Here is a 21,348-nt window from a genome sequence, read left to right as displayed (position 1 = left end):
TGTACAGATCCATTTCGTATAATAACATATCTGCAGTTGTTGTGTAACAAGGTAATTGAACAGTGACAGTAAACATTTAGAGACATTTATGGCCATTGACAGTAGTACAGGATTATACGTGTATAAGGACGTGGTTGGGGTGCTGTGGTATTTAAGCAGTACAGTGTGGTATGGGGGAGGATTACACATGTATAAGAGTTTATACAGAGATGGGTGTTAGCTCCTTTGCCATGTCTTTTTGAGGTACCACCTGCTGGACCTTTTAAATGCTGCAATTAAACCTGAATGAAATAAAGAATATAAACACTTATTAATATCAATACAGCCATGACTGGACTGATTCACATATCAATAAGAGTGTATTCATGATATACTGGTGTATCAATATTGCACACAGCTCTAGTTACATTTATGTTTGCTGATCGTGTACGTCATAAAACACGGCAAATTCCACTTCTGAACAGTAAACTTTACATATGAACGCTGGAAATCCAACAACTGACCCAGACTTCCAGAAACCACATTTTAGATTTAATCAGATCCCTTCGGTTTCTTTGTCCAAGGCTCAGTCTCCTCTTAAAAGCTGATAGTCCCAACCACTTTCCTAACTACCACTGTTAACTACATTCAAGTTCTGCATTACAGACATCTGACATGAAAGTTTAAAACACACAACGTTATTATCACAAAGGCGTCCTAAGAGAATTTAAATTTCCATTAGAACAGTGTTCATCTTGAACCTTGACATAGCTCAATTAAAAAGACTCGGTGGCTTACTGAGCTACTGAGAGGGAAACGTGTTTCCAAAATCATTAGTCATGACATTTTCTCATCTATCAGTAACTAGGATTAACCTAATATTACTAAATCACAATATGAACCAGTATGCACCTACTGAAGGTGCACGAACCAGTATGTACCTACTTAAGGTGCCAAGTGTGATCAACCTGCTTTGCGTTCACCCAATCACTTGGTTACACGTATTGTGTGTTACTACACATGAATTGTCTGCAGTGCGTGAGCTTGAGTGATGTCATACCTAGTGTTACTTTAGCAGCTCCTACAGGAGGTGAATCAGCTACAACTATTACAGAGATCACAGTGTAGTAACTAAAGACAGGTAAAGTAAATAATGATAAGCGATGCACTGAATCATGTTCTATTCACCACTTCACTGAGCTTAGCCATTCATCACTGCAGGACAGATTAATATTTGCCTCTGAAAGGAGCAGAATGCATTATTTATCAGCCTAATGAATTAATAATTACCCCTAAAACATCCGTGCAAACTCCTCAGAAGGAATCCATCATCTCCATCATCACAGGGCCTCTAGACAATCGAACATCAGTCACACCGCACTACCATGTGTACTTTAATCCTAACTAGAAGTGAAACAAGTATTCATTTAATTGAGTGACCACTAACGGCACAGTTGATAATAAAGTTACGTTAGTAGTAATATATTGCCATTACACTAATTATATTCGGCCAACTGGCTCCAATAGGTATGATGGACTGTTAGCTAAAGTTAGCATTCTAGATCATATTATTTTCCTTAAAATGATGTAGCCATGTATAGTAGCCGTGGGATATAGCCATGGTAAGTATCTGCTATGTGAAACTGTGGTTTGTACCTAGTGTGTGAAACTGTGGTCACAGCTGTGCTTCTATCTGTTCTGTGCAGCTTTAGCGTGCAGTTGTGGTTATAGCTGTAGCTGTAGCATGCACCTGAGGTTATAGCTGTAGCACTCAGCTGTAATAATAGCTGTAGATTGCAGCTAGGGTTATAGCTGTAGCTGTTGCGTGCATCCGGGCTTATAGCTGTAGCTGTAGCATGTACCTGTGGTTATTATAGCTGTAGCCTGTAGCTATAGTTATAGCTTTAGACTGCAGCTAGGGTTATAGCTGTAATTATAGCTGCAGTGTTTAAGGTACTTGACTAGTAATCGGAAGGTTGCTGGTTCAAGCCCCACCACTGCCAAGTTGCCACTGTTGGGCCCCTGAGCAAGTCCCTTAAACCCTCAATTCAGTAGTCAGTCATAATTGTAAATCGCTTTGGATAAAAGCGTCAGCAGTAAATTTAAATGTGGCCTGCAGCTGGGGTTACAGTGGTGGTATGTAGCCATGGTACCATTGACTGCAGTCAAAACACTGCAGTTCAGATGAATTTAGTGTCACTGCATGTTTGGTGAGGTTTAATGTATAATGTATTTGTATATGACCAAATATACAAATGAACAGCTTGATGTGTCTGGTAAAAAGTAGCTGCCACCAGACCTTCAAGCTTTTCTGCTGAGGTGTGTGTGTGCTCCTCTCACGGTGTTGTAGGGATCCAAGAATTGTGCTGGAGTAACATTTGTGCAGTCAGATTGGTCAGCTGTACTTCCAGCAACTTACATAACCAAGATTTGATTACAGACACAAACAAATTTCATTTTCAATATATTATTTTTCTAAAGTACAGAAGATGGACAACATGTATTTCAATGTTTCAGTGCTTGGCAGCATCGATATGAACCACATTTGGGTACACAGGCCTCCGGAGCACTCCAGCTGCCTTGGACCTGACCGTGAGGAAGGAGATCAAAATGCCAAACTGGATGGGCGCCGAGTTAGAAGCCTGGAATTCAGTCCTTCATGAGAAGCGTGAAGCTGTGAGGTGTTCCGGCGGTGAGCTCCTTACTGCCGCTGAGCAGAACCCACCCCTAGCACGCTATGACTCCTTATCTTCGTAGTGCGTCTCTTAAGAGCCCTGTCTGTTACTGATTTAAAGCAGACCTAAAATTCAAGCAAATACGCAACATTCACACCCTCACCCCACAGAGGTTGGAGAAAGAGCCCTTCACACGTCACTGGTGCCTCGCAGACTCTGAACAGGGCTTAGGATCTGTCATATCTGACACTGCTCTGGCTCTAGGGTGTTGCTCCTAAACTTTATGCCTTTATTTTTCATAAGAGGTTTGCTCAGGACTTCAGGTTCCTACTGAAGAAGCCCTCCATCACGTGCAGTGACAGCATGCCTAACAACCAGTTGAGGGTGTCGCAAGGGTTTCGTTTGCATGGATTCTGGCGGGAGGGGGCGTTTCCGTGGCGCTCTCTTACCCTGCTCCCTGCGTGTGATCAGCTGGATCTGGTCCACCGTGCTCTTCAGAACATGGCATTTGTCTGGCTTGATGGTCAGGCCAGCGAGGTCGCCCATGTTAGCGGACAGCAGCTCCGCCAGCTCGTGGATATAGCGCCACTCCAGCTCCCGACGACGCTTCTCCACACTGCCACACACACAAACAGAGAGAAAGGCAAGGGTTCAGTTAAGGTGAACAAGAGCCCAGAAACGAAGACTTCTACCAGACTGACACTCGGGTTAGGGCTGAGAGGGCAGGAGAACCCTTTGAAGGTCAAGTCAAGGGCAAAACAGCTGCTTAACAAGTAAGGAATGTGCACAGAACTAATAAAACTTACAAACCATGTTTGCACTTCATGAGTCTTGATCATCCAAAAAAAACACACTAGAAAACACAACAGAACCAACCAACCAGCAATTTCAAATCACAATATCAACCAACCAATCAACAGTTTAATATCATGCATTTCTCTGCTAACCTATGCATAATAATACGCTGAAGGTGTATAATAAAATACACTATGTAACCTGTTCATACCCAAAATAGGTGACTCATACACACTTTCATGGTTGCAGGGGCCTTATTAAACAAACTGAGGGAGCTGCTAGATCAATTACTGATATCAAACATCCCTGAACATTTAAACAGCAACCAGCACAGCCAGTGTCTTCTGCCCTCACCGTAAAGGAGCAATCTGCAGTCCTGCCTGTAAGAGTGGAAAACTCTGGAGGTCATAGATAAGAAACGCTCACGGGGTCAAGAGCAGGAAAACCGTCACCACGGTAACGGCGCTGCTTTAGATTGTGCAGGCTCTAGCTCCTGGGGAGAGGGTGTGTGGATACAGAGGACACAGGCGACACACACGCGTGTGTGGGGGGACCTGGTGGTGGACAGAGAGGGAGGTCAACCCCACCACTCTCCCACACTCCACATGGAGAACTGGTTAATCACGGGAGGAGGAGATGCAGAGAGCGACGATGGAAGAAAGAGTAGAGGAACACGTGGCTGTGGGATAAGACCAGAAGCAGAGAGTTGTGTAATGTGAGCGCAGGGCAGGACTCCCTCTCTCAATCTGTTGGAAAGAAAGAAACGAAAACGAAAGTCCAAAGAAAGTTTCAAGAAACAATGCAGTAAACAAACTAGTGATGGAACAGAAAGAATGTGACACTGTAAATGTTTTAGGAAGGACAGACATTAGGGCAGAAGTGTACTGGGGTAGTAGAAGGACAGACATTAGGGCAGAAGTGTACTGGGGTAGTAGAAGGACAGACATTAGGGCAAAAGTGTACTGGGGTAGTAGATGGACAGACATTAGGGCAAAAGTGTACTGGGGTAGTAGAAGGACAGACATTAGGGCAGAAGTGTACTGGGGTAGTAGAAGGACAGACATTAGGGCAAAAGTGTACTGGGGTAGTAGGAGGACAGACATTAGGGCAAAAGTGTACTGGGGTAGTAGAAGGACAGACATTAGGGCAGAAGTGTACTGGGGTAGTAGAAGGACAGACATTAGGGCAAAAGTGTACTGGGGTAGTAGAAGGACAGACATTAGGGCAGAGATGTACTGGGGTAGTAGAAGGACAGACATTAGGGCAGAAGTGTACTGGGGTAGTAGAAGGACAGACATTAGGGCAGAAGTGTACTGGGGTAGTAGAAGGACAGACATTAGGGCAAAAGTGTACTGGGGTAGTAGAAGGACAGACATTAGGGCAGAAGTGTACTGGGGTAGTAGAAGGACAGACATTAGGGCAGAGGTGTACTGGGGTAGTAGAAGGACAGACATTAGGGCAGAAGTGTACTGGGGTAGTAGAAGGACAGACATTAGAGCAAAAGTGTACTGGGGTAGTAGAAGGACAGACATTAGGGCAAAACTGTACTGGGGTAGTAGAAGGACAGACATTAGGGCAGAAGTGTACTGGGGTAGTAGAAGGACAGACATTAGGGCAGAGGTGTACTGGGGTAGTAGAAGGACAGACATTAGGGCAGAAGTGTACTGGGGTAGTAGAAGGACAGACATTAGGGCAGAAGTGTACTGGGGTAGTAGAAGGACAGACATTAGGGCAGAAGTGTACTGGGGTAGTAGAAGGACAGACATTAGGGCAAAAGTGTACTGGGGTAGTAGAAGGACAGACATTAGGGCAAAGGTGTACTGGGGTAGTAGAAGGACAGACATTAGGGCAGAGGTGTACTGGGGTAGTAGAAGGACAGACATTAGGGCAGAGGTGTACTGGGGTAGTAGAAGGACAGACATTAGGGCAGAAGTGTACTGGGGTAGTAGAAGGACAGACATTAGGGCAGAAGTGTACTGGGGTAGTAGAAGGACAGACATTAGGGCAGAGGTGTACTGGGGTAGTAGAAGGACAGACATTAGGGCAGAGGTGTACTGGGGTAGTAGAAGGACAGACATTAGGGCAGAAGTGTACTGGGGTAGTAGAAGGACAGACATTAGGGCAGAAGTGTACTGGGGTAGTAGAAGGACAGACATTAGGGCAGAGATGTACTGGGGTAGTAGAAGGACAGACATTAGGGCAGAGGTGTACTGGGGTAGTAGAAGGACAGACATTAGGGCAGAAGTGTACTGGGGTAGTAGAAGGACAGACATTAGGGCAGAAGTGTACTGAGGTAGTAGAAGGACAGACATTAGGGCAGAAGTGTACTGGGGTAGTAGGAGAGTTGTGGCAGACATTCTTTATTCTTCAGTGTTCCACACTCTGCTGGCTAAGCTGCCTCTTATAGCAAAATGTGTGCGTTCTGTGTGCGTGTGTTCTGTTTATGTGTGCAGCTGTGTGTGTGCAACTTTGTGGGGGTGTGTTCTGTGTATGTGTGCATCTATGTGCATGCTCATGTTTGTGTGTGTCTGTGTTGTGTGCATCTGTGGGCGTGCATTTGTGTGTGCATCTGTGTTTGTGTGTGTGTGCAGTGTGTGCATATGTGTGTGTGTCTTGTGTGTATGTGTGCATATGTGTGAGTTCATCCTGTTGAGTGATGTACTAGTACAGTTGGAGTGTCATGTGCACTAGAAGAGGACTTAGTATAGACTTCAATATAGAGGGGACATGTACATATGTTGGAGTCTTTGCTGCATGCATATATGCATGTGTGTGTGTGTGTGTGTGTGTGTGTGTGTGTGTGTGTACATGTGCGACTGTGTATGTATGTGTGTGTGTGTGTGTGTGTGTGTGTGTGTGTGTATGTGCGTGTGTGTGCATGCGCGTGTGTATGTATATGTGCGTGTGTATGTGTGTGCAGCAGGGGAGAATCTAGGTCATCACACTGCCAATGCTGCACACAGGCGCTGTGTGTAGGCCGGCTTATGTGCGCAGTTGCTGTAGTTACATCAGCCACTCGGAGGAGGCAGGGACGCCATCATACACCTGGACACAGCTGTCCCGCGCACACACACACACACACACACACACCTCAAGGCCCTGCTGTAATCTCATACACTAATACCACTAGTGCATGACCACACCCATCGTCTGCAGTACCAGGTGCAGCCTCACAGCACACGGCCCTGGGGGATCAGTTATGACACATCAGTGGGTCTTGGTCCCCTTAAGACTGGGGACATGGCTCGACATCCAGACCACTTCAGTGAAAAGTCCTGAGAGGCACTGCAATGCCCCCACTCCTCAATTGTTAACATTTAACACTAAAGGTAAAACATGCAGACTACCTCTAGAGCTAAATACACATACACACACACACTACTCTGTACAGTCTCATCAGTCGGCCGCTGTGTGTCAGACCTGTGTGCCAATATCTTTCATGACTCTAAATAAAGAAACGTGTGACACATATCTCAGGGGTCTAATGTGGAGACAGGCACGGGGGTAGCGTAACGGCGCAGTGAGGCGATAAGCATTGAACCTCAACTTAAATCAACACAGAAAGGCACACGGCCTGGCAGCACCATGCAAGAGCTGCCCAGTGACTCAATTACCATTATAACCAGTGGAGCAATTACAATTTTCATTCATTATAACCAATGTGATGAATTAGGCAAATATTACACAGTTGCCACTAGATTTTCCAGTACCACCAGCTCACACATTCACCCTAAATGACCAGGACTGACGAGCTCCCGTGTCCGTCAGCAGCTGGTTTAGGTCTGAGTAAAGCCAGCACAGAGCTAGGGAAGCCTTACCTTGGGCCCGAGGTGTCACAGGGGGGGGCTTTCCTCTTACGCGGCTCTGGGGTGGTGGGGTCGTGGCCACTCTCTCCTACTGCACTCATTTTGGAACTTATGCAAAGCTGTGGGAGGGAAAAAAACACCGGTCAGCCAATGGGATCGAGTTCACAAGAGGTACTTGGCCAATCGCTTTGCTCCAACACACCAAACCGACAACGGCAGGCCAGTGGGGTTACATGATACAATCCCGTCTTCCTTCCTGAACCTGATTCACACACGAGGAGGTAAGCTGTCCAAGGGCATCCTTGCTTACAAGCCACATCAGATTCAAACTCTCCGCAGTGAAGTCAAGAGAACTACACGGCAAGGAAGAAGAACATATTCCATTAAGAGATCATATCTGACAGATAAATCAATCATCCTCATGAACCAGCATGCAAGTAAGGAGGACAGCAGTCATGTGTCCTTCTGCTTGGAAACCAACAGTCAAGCTGTTAAAGCCAGACAGACAGGCGTCTGTGTCACGCAGCCTAAGGGCAAGACTTCAGCTCACCAGCCTAATGAACCCATCCTCACGTGGCACCAGACACCTGCTGAGGGCTGACTGAAAGCGGTGAACTCGTACATTTCACGCCCAGGGGAGCCCAGCACGACCCGGTGTGACATCACAGCCCACGAGGAAACAGAGCTGAGCTCGGTACAGCCACTGTCTACTTGCTGATAGCTGCACTGAGGATCAGGTTCTACAAAAACAAAGGTGAAATGGGTTTCCCCTACATGCCTATCCCTGGCCTGTAAGGCACTTACAGAGTGGCTGTGGGGGCCAGGACTGCTGGCCTGACAGGCTTCAGAAGAGACAACGGAGGATGCAGGCACAAAATAAAAGCAGGTCTCCCCTACATAAATCACCCAAACAACACATGACCGTACAACAGGTGACTGTACAACAGGTAACAGTATACCAGGTGACTGTACAACAGGTGACTGCACTAAAACTCCATAAAATGTGCAGTACTTATATTCTGATGAGAAGGCCTGCATGCTGTTCTCTACAAGCATCAGGTGTCCTCAGTAACTGGCTGTAACCGTGGAAACAGGACATGTAAAAGCTCCTTGTAAGGGAACCCGTCGGCATGCACAGTGAACTTAAAAGATACTGACGCACACGTGCCTTTACATAACAAACCAGTGGACGCAAAAACACACCCACCTGCCAAGAACCAAAACCTCAGACAACCTCCAGAGTAAGACTGGGGTGGCTACCACAGCGCCAGGGCCCTGTGCCAACCTAAGACGCATCACACGGCAACTTTGATCTGCAGGGTGCCAACAGCCAGCCGCGACTGTGCCTGATCAAACGCATCCGACAGCATCAGAAGAAGAATCAGGTTAAGTGGATGACAGACACACACACACACACACACGCACAAAAAAAAGGTATTTTGTTCTGGCTGTTGGTAACATTCAAGAAATACATACAATACACAATATACAACATACAGATTGAACCCCTAACCATGCCCACAGCCACCATTTGAGCATGTGAACCTCTAATCCTGCCCACAGACCTCATGCGAGCACCTAACCCTACCCAAAGCCCTCATTCAAGTTAGCAAGCCCTTAACCACGCCCACAGTCCTCATATGACATGTGAGCCCCTAACCACACCCACAACCCTCATTTGACATGCGAGCCCCTAACCACGCCCACAGCCCTCATTTGACATGCGAGCCCCTAACCACACCCACAGCCCTCATTTGACATGCAAGCCCCCTAACCACACCCACAGCCCTCATTTGACATGCAAGCCCCCTAACCACACCCACAGACCTTCTTCCCAAAGCTTTCACATCACATGGGCACACTTATGACAGATCAAGAAACCATGGAAATCAAGCCGAGTTGAAACTTTTAAAAGATAAGATGAGAATGAATTAGCCAGGCGGGGAGGTGGCGTCGGTCTGTAGTGTGGGTACACTGTTCAGGACTGACCTCACACAGCAGCCCATGGTTCACCTGAATTATCTGGTGAGCGGATCGAAGGCACACACACATATCATGGGCTGCTAGCTTAAAATGGCTCTTACCACCGTAGTGTCCGTTAGAAACATGGAACTCGATCATATCTGGAACTCTAGGATTCCGGTTGAGAATGTGAGGGGAATCACCACATTTTTCACTGACATGGAGCATTCTGAGTTACTATGAGGTCCAAATGTTTGGCTCTGAGCTGCAGGACGTCATCGTTCCGCTAAACGGCTTCCTTGCTATCCAACTCACAAACGACAATAAATGCATACCAGACTCACCAGCTAACGCACAGGACAATGAGAGCGAATGACGCAGTCCGTTTATATACGCTAGAACACACCACGCACAGGGCAGGCGGATTCATCTGACAGAATGCCACGCCAGTTAGGAGCTGTGTACTTACTGGACTGCTGCACAGTTCCAAGCACTAGCTCACACATCAGAGTGGCAAACTCCCATTATCAAGGAGTGCTTTCTTTCCAGTGCAAACATTTATTCAAAATGTATCTACCACGGAGAATAAACCTTGATCAAGTAAGGACACAGTGGCGTAAGGAGCCCTGAAATGACAGCAGTTCTGCTCTCCCATTCCTGCGCAGTTCTTCCTATATTAGTTCAGAAGGTACTGAAGACCACCATCCCTACTGAGAGTACTGTGCTTTCCCTACCAGACCTCTTCTGCTTCAATGTTCTAGATACGTGCTCCAGACCCCTTCTGCTTCAGTGTTCTAGATACGTACTCCTGATCACTACTGCTTCCGTGTTCTAGATATGTGTTCCAGACCCTGTCTGTTTCCGTGTTCTAGATACCCGCTCCTAATCACTACTGCTTCAGTGTTCTAGATATGTGCTCCTGATCACTACTGCTTCAGTGTTCTACATATGTGCTCCAGACCCCTTCTGCTTCAGTGTTCTAGATATGTGCTTCAGACAGCCAGGGACGGTATGTTTTACAAACAGTTCTCTCAGACGTTTCCCATGTTTTACACTGTAAAGTGTTTTTAACAAGTGCCTGACTCAAGCTTTCCCACTAAGATGAAAGTTGTTTAATTTGCACATTTTCTTTTGAACAGCCAGGTATTAAATGTGTTGGTTTGTTTTTTCCTTATGCTCTAAAGTCCTGTGACCCTGATACTGTAACAAAAGGTTTGGGGATTTTTTTTTAAATACAAGTAGCATCAGCAGTAGCCCATAAGATGCTAGTTTAGCTTCCCAGAAATAACAGAATTCAGTGAATCAAACATGGTGCTGTTATATATTTAAAATTACTTCTAAACCCATAATTGACTTTTTCTATAAAGAAACTGTAAACGTGCAGCAGGATAATTCACTCTTGACTCTGGGTAAAAATAGTCCAATACTGCATTATTGATGTTTGACCTGGAACAGCCAGCTCACCTCTTACACACACACGCACACACACAGAGGACTGTAGCTCTAAAGGCCAGGCTCAGGACACACACACACACACACACACACACACACACACAGAGCACATACATAGCATAGTCACAACACACAGCACTCAAAACACACAACACAAGATATGCAAAATGCACAGCACACTAAACACACAATGTACTCACAACACAAACACACTCAAAACACACAGCATACTCAACACACCACACAATCAAATAAAATCACATAAAACACACTCACAAAGGAGCAAAGAACCAAGTTTCCTTCCAACACATAGCAACATTCTTAGGGTCCTGACATTCCTGTAAAACACACAAAACACACAACTCACACACACACCACGCTCACAACACACAACCTAAACCACATTCAATATACACAACAAACACACTCAACACACACAAAACACACAACTCACAAGAGACACAAAACACACAACACATTCAATACACATAACACACAAAATACACAACACAGAACAAAGTCACAAAGGAGCAAAACACAGAGCTTCCTTCCCACACATAGTAACATTCTCGGGGCTCTGACATTCCTGCATATGTTTAGCCTTCACAGGACCCCTCTTTTGCTTATACAGTAACTATGCAAGCTGCTTGCAATTTTCCCATTTATAAATCAAAACGCAGAGATCCTGTGTAATGGAGAGCTCAACAGATGAGCCTGTCCAGGGAGAGACGGATGGGGGGGGTCTCACTGTTTTTATCATAATCACGACAAATTTTCACACGGTCAGAGGACACTTTAATAAATACCAACAAACTATGCACAAGCACCAATAAGTTCAGTAAAATGCAACTGCTCAGTACCCATGGAACTCCCCATCTACTTAGTGCCCATGGAAGTCCCCATGCAGGGAACAACAGGACCCTGTCCTTACATCTCCGGGTTTCAGCTTCCCTGGTCCCACAGCAGCATTTTAAACGCAAACATGACCCAGTTGCCTTGTCCTCTGTGCTGCCGAGTTCTTACTCATAAACAGACACCTAAACTTGGTGAACTCGCTCTGCACAACATGTGCGCACACACACACAATCGCCCAGAGCAGAGCAGGGAGGCCTTGAAGCGCATGTGAGCACACTCAAGCTAAAGCTAAACAACACACACACACACACACACACACACACACACACACGCATGTACATGCACACACACACGCACACAACCTAAAGCTAAACAACATACTGCAAAGACGGCGAGAGGCAAGAGACGGGGACTTGCACACTCACTTACCCACACACACACACACACACTTACCCACACACACACACACACACACTTACCCACACACACACACACTTACCCACACACACACACCCACACACACTTACCCACACACACACACTTACCCACACACACTTACCCACACACACACACACTTACCCACACACACACACCCACACACACACACACTTACCCACACACACACACCCACACACACACACACTTACCCACACACACACCCACACACACACTTACCCACACACACACACACACACACACTTACCCACACACACACACTTACCCACACACACACACACACTTACCCACACACACACACTTACCCACACACACACACACTTACCCACACACACACACTTACACACACACACTTACCCACACACACACTTACCCACACACACACACTTACCCACACACTTACCCACACACACACTTACCCACACACACACACACATACCCACACACACACTTACCCACACACACACTTACCCACACACACACACACACACACACTTACCCACACACCCACACACTTACCCACACACTTACCCACACTTACCCACACCCACACTTACCCACACCCACACACACACTTACCCACACACACTTACCCACACACACGCGCGCGCGTGCACACGCACTCACAGGCACTCACACGCGCGCACTCACACACACCTGAGGCCAGGCTCCTGGAGTGGTGGCTTACAGAGGTGAGCGGCGTAGCAGCTGGCGTGGTAGTGGGGCGGGTCGCGGGGGCGGGCCCAGGCAGCAGGACCAGTGTGCCGCTCTTGGCTGGCACCGTCCCGGGTCCCGGGGTCTCCATTCTACAGGCCACAACAGCTCCCTCTTCTCCGCCCAAGCTGGCCCTAATCATGTCACACGCGGGAACAACGGCAGTGTAGGTTGGCGAGGGACAGGGACGGACCACCGCGAGCTGGGGGAGAGGGGGCTCTGTTTACACACGCCTCTCTGTAGCCGCGCCAGGAGAAAAGAGAAGTCTGGAATAACAGAATCAGGAGAGGACGCCTGAGAGGGGAAGAGGCCCTTTTGCAGGAGCCCGGGGTGGAAAAGTGGAAAGAGGAGGAGACACAGGGGCGAGCGAGCTTCAAAACAGACAGCTCCCGTGCTCAGCTGCACAAAGCTCACCCCCTCCACCCCTGACGGAATGGTTTGCTCAGCCATATGGGAGAAGACGCATACTGCATGCCCAGAAGGGAAGAAGTCTGCATGACAACAGAGGCTGCAAACAGCACGCATACTTTCTGTGCAACAAACATTGCACTGGTATTCCCAATCATCTCTCATTCCCAATCTCTCATTCTTGGTATTCCCAATCATCTCTCATTCCCAATCTCTCATTCCTGGTATTCTCAATCCTATCTCATACCTTAATCAAAGCATCTGTACATCAAAACTAAATATTTTGCAAAGACAATTACTTTACGCTGTACCTTCCTCGATGTTTCTCAGTACAAGCGCGGCTGTGAAATTTACCCCATTTGCACTCTCTCATGCTTTCACTCTTGTAGAAGGCCTCAGGGCGTAAACGTAAAGCCTCAGGTAGCTACCGCACCGTCGGGTGACCCACCACCCCAGGACTCAGATTACCATCCTGATGTCACAGAGGCCTCTGCTCCTCACCATCCATCTTCATTACTCACGCGAGGTTCATGTGAGGTTTCCCTTAAACACCTTTAAGTGTCAGCACCATTGTCCTGACATCTCTCTTTAGAAATGAGGCTGTACATGTCAGCCATAGGCCCAGCCTATTCCCACTCGCTACACTGCCCTAAAAACAACATCTACACACACTGAACACAGCCAGTCTACAGGAATAAAGAAAACACACTGAGGATACAAGATTACACATAACCATCAAACCTGCTTAGTTTATTCAAATTTCAGAGTGGTTATAAGCTTTACCTGAGGACAATGCCAAACCATGGTTACTTGTAAAGATTCTGCTTAATCATAACATTTAAAAGCTATGGAAATGTGTTGGAAGTTTCCATTAAACATTTCACAGCAAGACCGAATACTGAGAAATATACAAAACTAATTTTGCTTTAATATCAAAAGTCACTTTGCTTTGTTTTACTTGTGCCATCTTATTTGGCAAACTCACAATGGCTCATGATGGACAGATTCCAGCTCTGAGCTCTTGAAACATTTAAAATAAATGTAAATGAAAATAAAATACATTGTACAAACATACACACAAGGAAGAAAACAAAAATCTACAAAGGTATTGGCCTTTAAACTGGTGACTCTCAGGCTCTGTTCTCTAGTCCCAACACTACGCAGACCACACTACCACGTCCTGGCACTGTACGGGCACAGTGCCCATGGGCCTGGCTACATCTCCCCGTAGGGTAACACGGCACAGCATACACAACTGGACAATTCAGGAGGAGCCCAGTAGTGGGGAGGCGTGAGTGTGAATGGTGGGGTAAAGTCAGGTGGACTGGCAAGCAGCAAGGAAAGGGTGGCGCGAAATCAAGATGGGTGGAGTTAGGTGGAGAGGAGTTAAATGGTTAGGAGGGACCATGTGTGGAGTATATAGTGTGAGGTAGGCAGAGTGGACATGAGTCAGGAGCGGTTGGGTTCGGCAGAGTAGAGTCAGGAGCGGTTGGGTTCGGCAGAGTAGAGTCAGGAGCGGTTGGGTTCGGCAGAGTAGAGTCAGGAGCGGTTGGGTTCGGCAGAGTAGAGTCAGGAGCGGTTGGGTTCGGCAGAGTAGAGTCAGGAGCGGTTGGGTTCGGCAGAGTAGAGTCAGGTGCGGTTGGGTTCGGCAGAGTAGAGTCAGGAGCGGTTGGGTTCGGCAGAGTAGAGTCAGGAGCGGTTGGGTTCGGTAGAGTCAGGAGCGGTTGGGTTCCGTAGAGTAGAGTCAGGAGCGGTTGGGTTCGGTAGAGTCAGGAGCGGTTGGGTTCGGCAGAGTAGAGTCAGGAGCGGTTGGGTTCGGTAGAGTAGAGTCAGGAGCGGTTGGGTTCGGTAGAGTCAGGAGCGGTTGGGTTCGGTAGAGTAGAGTCAGGAGCGGTTGGGTTCGGTAGAGTAGAGTCAGGAGCGGTTGGGTTCGGCAGAGTAGAGTCAGGAGCGGTTGGGTTCGGCAGAGTAGAGTCAGGAGCGGTTGGGTTCGGCAGAGTAGAGTCAGGAGCGGTTGGATTCGGTAGAGTCAGGAGCGGTTGGGTTTGGTAGAGTAGAGTCAGGAGCGGTTGGGTTCGGCAGAGTAGAGTCAGGTGCGGTTGGGTTCGGCAGAGTAGAGTCAGGTGCGGTTGGGTTCGGCAGAGTAGAGTCAGGTGCGGTTGGGTTCGGCAGAGTAGAGTCAGGTGCGGTTGGGTTCGGCAGAGTAGAGTCAGGTGCGGTTGGGTTCGGCAGAGTAGAGTCAGGAGCGGTCGGGTTCGGTAGAGTAGAGTCAGGAGCGGTCGGGTTCGGTAGAGTCAGGAGCGGTTGGGTTCGGCAGAGTAGAGTCAGGAGCGGTTGGGTTCGGCAGAGTAGAGTCAGGAGCGGTTGGGTTCGGTAGAGTAGAGTCAGGAGCGGTTGGGTTCGGCAGAGTAGAGTCAGGAGCGGTTGGGTTCGGTAGAGTAGAGTCAGGAGCGGTTGGGTTCGGTAGAGTCAGGAGCGGTTGGGTTCGGTACCCACCGTGTCTATTGTTTGAGCCAGAATGGTTCCACAGCACTTCTCCCCGCCACACGGTTTGCGGGCACGCCTGTTAGTATCCATGCTAATATCCATGCTAATATCCCTGTTAACATCCTTGTCTTCCAGTGTTTCATTCTTCCCTCATGGGAACTTCAGTACACACACACACACACACACGCAAACAAACGTGCACACCCTGGAATTTTCCCAGACAGAGCCACCACCAGCATCCTACTGGGAAACCATGTGCACTGTCAGAAATATATGACCTATTTATCCACCTTATGGAGAAAGTTGTTGTTCAGTAGAATATACTACTGCTTAAAAGACACCCAACAGGAAGTAGAAGCTTGTAGGCAGGCAGGGAGCAGGTACTGCAGACGGACCTGAATGGTAAGGAAGCTGGAGTAAGACACACAGTTTCATGACACCCACTGCTGGAACCATCACACGGGCCATTTGATTGATTTGTGAAGGATGGAGACAACCCATCTCCATGTGCTGGGGAGGAACTAGCAGGAGCTGGGAGGAGTGGGGAGGGCTGGGAGGAGTGGGGAGGAGTGGGGAGGAGTGGGGAGGGCTGGGAGGAGTGGGGAGGGCTGGGAGGAGTGGGGAGGAGCGGGGAGTGCTGGCTGCCAGCTCAGGTGGTTTTCTATTGACTTGTGCATGTTGTGATGTGTTAAGTAGGAATGCGCATCCAAGTAACTAGAGACTCGACTGAAATTTAGGACCCCAACAGCGTGAGTGCTGTAATTCTCCTCCAATTACTGGACGACAAGATTAGTTACTCCCTTCAACTGGCCTCACAGCAGTGAATTTGTTCAGAAAACATTACAGTGCTGAGGCCTCATAGCAGTGAATTTGTTTAGAAAATGTTACAGTGCTAAGGCCTCATAGCAGTGAATTTGTTTAGAAAATGTTACAGTGCTAAGGCTCATAGCAGTGAATTTGTTTAGAAAATGTTACAGTGCTAAGGCCTCATAGCAGTGAATTTGTTTAGAAAATGTTACAGCACTGAGGCTAACGTTACAGCTCTGAGGTTAACGTTACAGTGCTAAGGTCAATGTTACAGCGCTGAGGCTAACTTTACAGTAGCGAGGCAAGCGTTACAGCAGCGAGGCTAGCGTTACAGCAGCGAGGCTAACTTTACAGCAGCGAGGCTAACTTTACAGCAGCGAGGCTAACTTTACAGCAGCGAGGCTAACTTTACAGTAGCGAGGCTAGCGTTACAGCGCTGAGGCTAACGTTACAGCATTAAGGCCTGATCCAGGACGCACAGTAAAATAATGAATCTACCCAAAGCACCATATGGTAACAAGAACTATAGCAACCATCAGATTAATGATTTATCCCAGTAACCGTTTCCTGCAGTCATAGTACATAGCAGTTGGGGAATTCTGCACTGTTTACAGATGTTGGTATGCTCTACACATGCTCAGCCAGTTGTATTGTCTGTCTGATTATAATAGGCTACTAATCAGATCAAAGCCTTTCAGTTATCAATTTCACAGTAAACGTTTTAAAGATGAGGCTGAACGTAATAATGGTTTAGCAAACCACTGCTACTGAATCGCAATGCTTGGAACCAGAAACTAAGCTATATTAATTTAAGCCAATGAATCACACCCACATATATTTCAGCACATCTATCATCGGTTATGCCTGCATGAAACCAAATCTCACTGAATAAACCACACTCTCGCTTTAGCTGTGGGCTGATGAATGTGTTTACTTTGGATTCTGACCAAATGAAGGCCACTTCTTGGTGACAGGCTACAGTGGTACGGTGCAGGGTCCCCTGAGTGCCACAGACTTACAGCTCACACTGACTTCTGAGTCCTGACTGTACTCCAATTACTGTCAGGTTGCACAATGTCAAATATGTGTGTGACGTGTGTGCATGTGTGTGTCAAAGCAGAATTTTCTGTGCTCCCATGCTGTCTATGGGTGTAAAAAGGGAGCTAATCGTCATCAGCAGTGGACATTCAAAACAGAACTCACATCATTAACAGCTTGGTGTTAATACAGAATATGTTTGTTCCAACAAAGTAATAAGGCGGATTGCACACACTGAATGTGAAGTGTATTAGTATGCATTGCTTAGCTTGAATGTTAGACTCTTGCACATCTCACAATCTTCTCCCCTTGTTCAGTTATGTCATTTTCATGTTACCATGGCCATTAAAAATCAACATACTCATACCCAATTCTGCCCTCACACTGCCCCCGCCCAGCCCTCACACTGCCCCTGCACAGCCCTCACACTGCCCCCGCACAACCCTCACACTGCCCCCGCACAGCCCTCACATTGCCCCCACACTGTGTGTTGTATCTGACTCACTTGTTGAGGTGCTGCAGATGTATGCTCATGGAGAGGAGCACGGCGGGGTGGTGTCCGGTCCGCTGCACGGGGCTGGTGTGCGGGGGCAGGAGTGTTGAGGGGGGCTACGGGACCGAGCCCTCCCCGTCAAACAGCACCATCCCACTGGGGGAGGCAGAAGAACACTGGACACTGAACACAACCTGCCATGAAACAGATACACAAGGTTACACAGCCTGACATGACAATGGAAAGGTTATGAGAGTGGATAGGTTGCAAACGTTTTTACCTATAGTAATACGTGTATCGTGTGTGGTATGCGCATCTCACGCGCATCGTGTGCATGGTATGCGCATCTCGTGTGTAGGATGCGCATCGTGTGCGAGTCGTGCGTAGTATGCGTATCGTGTGCATATAGCATGCAATTCATTTGCGTATCATGTGCATGGTATGCGTATCGTGTGCGTGTCGCGCGTAGTATGTGTATCGTGGGCATATAGCATGCAATTCGTCTGCGTATCGTGTGCATGGTATGCGCATCATGTGTGTATCATGTGCATGGTATGCGCATCGTGTGCGTATCAGGTGTATGGTATGCGCATCGTGTGCGTATCAGGTGTATGGTATGCGTATCGTGTGCATGGTATGCGCATCATCGTGTGCATATCGTGTGCATGGTATGCGCATCATCGTGTGCGTATCGTGTGCATGGTATGCGCATCATCGTGTGCGTATCGTGTGCATATCGTATGCACATCATGTGTATGGTGTGTGCGTATCGTGTGTATGCTACGTGGATTCTGTGCGTATCATGCATAGTATGCGCATCGTGTGCGCATTGTGCGTAGTACGCGTATCGTGTGCGTATAGTATGTGATTCGGCTGTGTATCGTGTGTAGTGTGCGTATTGTGTGTAGCGTGCATATCGTGTGTAAGGTATGCGTAACGGATGTACGGTATGCACATCGTGTGATTGTCGTACGTAGAATGCACATCGTGTGCAGTATGCGCATCGTGTGCGTATAGTATGCGATTCCTCTGCATCGTGTGCGTAGTATGCGTATCGTGTGTATAGTATGCGCATCCTGCGTAGTATGTGTATTGTGTGTATAGTATGCGCATCGTTTGCGTATCGTGTGTAGTGTGCTTATCGTTTCTACAATATGCACATTGTGTGCGTATCATGTGTACAGTATGCGTGTCGTGTAGAGTGTACATAGTATGCACATCATGTGTATCGTGTGTAGTATGTGCATCATGTGTATAGTATATGTATCGTGTGTAGTATGCACATCAGGTGTATCGTGTATATTATGTGTATTGTGTGTAGTATGCGTATCGTGTGTATCATGTGCGTAGTATGCATGTCGTGTGTGTAGTGTGTGTATGTGTATTATGTGTATTGTAGGGGCAGTATGTGTATCGTGTGATATGTGCATCGTGTGTAGCATGCGTAGTATGTGTAGTACGTGTGTGCATCATGTGTAGTATGTGTAGTGTATAGCATGTATAGTATATGTATTGTGTATGCAGCATGTGTATATGTGTGCAGTATGTGTATAGCATCCTTATCGTGTGCAGCATTTGCGTAGTATGTATAGTGTGTCGTGTATATCGTGCGTGTATCATGTCCATCATGTGTGTAGTATGCATATCATGTGTGTATGTGTATTATGTGCATTGTGTGTAGTATGTGTATCATGTATATTGTGTGTAGTATGCGCATTGTGTGTGCGCATCATGTGAATCATATATAGTATGTGTATCGGGTGTAGTATGTTTATCGTGTATCGTATGTGTATCGAGTGTGTATCGTGTGTATAGTATATGTATCATGTGCATCATGTGTGTACTGTTTATCATTTGTATGGTGTGTATCGTGTATAGTATGTGTATCATATGCGTAGTATATGCATCATGTGTGTATCATGTGTATCGCGTATGTAGTATGCGTATCATCTGACTTTCCAATCTTTTGCTTTGCCATTCTGATGGTTCATCTTTTGGGGTTTCTGGTGTGTAAACAATAGCTATTTTCTCAACTCCTGCCATAGACGTGGGCATGGAGCTGTGCTGGCAGTATTTGTAGAAGGACGCACACACTCCTGGCTCAGCCGCCCTCGTATCTGTAAGGCTTTCAGAGTTCTTGTTTGTCTCTGAGTGACGTCTTATCCCAGGGTTCTGTAGCAGGAGGGTGGTTGTTGCTGAGATGGTGTGACGCTTCCATTTTGTGGTTATCGGCGCGGGGGATGTTTCTGCAATGCCCCTGCTCTTTGCTTTTCATTAGATTTATCTCTGCCGTGCTTTGAATTCTCTCCCTGATTGGATTCAAACCCCAAAAGATCAGAATGGCAAAGCAGCAGCTCTGTTAGAGCCAGTAGCATCTCTCAGTAAACGCGGTAACTCACTCACATTTAACGTCATTCACAACAAGAGGCCACAGCAGCACTGAAATAGCTTTGGTTCCTAGCATCAACGGCACTGTGCCCTTGTGAAAGTTTTTAGTGTAGGTCTCCTGCATCAGTGACAAGAACTCTGTCGGTACTCCAGCAATACTCTGAATGTCAAACATAGCAAACATATCCGACATACCCAAGCAGTTCAGGCCAGTGGATCAGTCCTTCACAATCACACTTCATAAACAACTAACTGGATTTAGTAAGAGGAGCCTTAAACCACTAATGTTCATTAAGTGTCTCTTACTAAAAGTTGTACAAAACCCATAATTCATCCTTCTTACTACAATCTTTCCTCCATGCTGTGTCTGAAAAAATAGGCAGCCTAGCTGGTACGGTTCACTGGTCATTAATTTATCAACAAATCATTGATAACATATCACGAGTAGGAATTTTAATGGGATGGATTTCCAAATTGAGGCCCACTGGAGTGTTATTCAAGATAATTATTCTTTATTGCCTTTCCCCTTCGCCGTATGTCAGTCAGTCTGTTAGTCACAAATTCATTTTGAAATAATCTGCACACTTTATAGTATCATTTTCTGGAAGAGAAATTCACCTCCCTGCAATGCCATTGGGGCAGCTCGGGGCAGTGAGATTACTTTATCACCAGTACAGTTGGACTAGGATCTCCTGCTAATCCAGGGCCTACTTCTATGTAGTACTCTGTTTTGGTATTTAAATTCTTGAGAACAAAGGGAATGAGAAAATGCTCAGCCTACTTCAAGATTCAGTTTCATATTTACATCAGTTGCAACTTTTGAATTCACATGCAGATCTAACATAACAGTCCACAATTAACTTGAAGATATGAAGAGGTTCCTGGTATTAATATTGCCTGGCAAAAGAAATGCACAAATACTTAACTAAGCACAAAAACAATTACTCCAATATAACTAAAGTTTCTTTATATCAAAACAAACAGCAGGTTTGCTGCACTGGGACATTAGCAAATTGCATTTTTCTGTTCTACA

The 21,348-nt window shown here is 46.8% G+C and overlaps 1 protein-coding gene across 7 annotated transcripts in view; it reads right to left on the bottom strand.

Annotated features, from left to right (window-relative positions):
• The window catches only part of ncoa1 (nuclear receptor coactivator 1), a 51,118-nt gene that overhangs the window by 24,314 nt on the left and 5,456 nt on the right, over positions 1-21,348 (bottom strand). For 6 of the 7 annotated variants that reach the window (XM_035524166.1, XM_035524170.1, XM_035524171.1 and 3 more), the window contains exons 2-4: positions 17,940-18,121; positions 7,268-7,374; positions 3,104-3,270 (exon numbers count right to left, since the gene is read on the bottom strand). In XM_035524166.1, the coding sequence (XP_035380059.1) occupies positions 3,104-3,270; positions 7,268-7,356 (256 nt within the window). In that variant the 5' untranslated portion in view covers positions 7,357-7,374; positions 17,940-18,121. Of the gene's footprint in view, positions 1-3,103; positions 3,271-7,267; positions 7,375-7,457; positions 7,538-17,939; positions 18,122-21,348 lie in introns of those variants that run through there. The other variant, XM_035524167.1, reaches the window with a different exon arrangement.

Source organism: Electrophorus electricus, chromosome 3, assembly GCF_013358815.1.
Source record: "Electrophorus electricus isolate fEleEle1 chromosome 3, fEleEle1.pri, whole genome shotgun sequence".
NCBI lineage: Eukaryota > Metazoa > Chordata > Actinopteri > Gymnotiformes > Gymnotidae > Electrophorus > Electrophorus electricus.
This window is presented reverse-complemented; position numbering and strand designations above follow the sequence as displayed.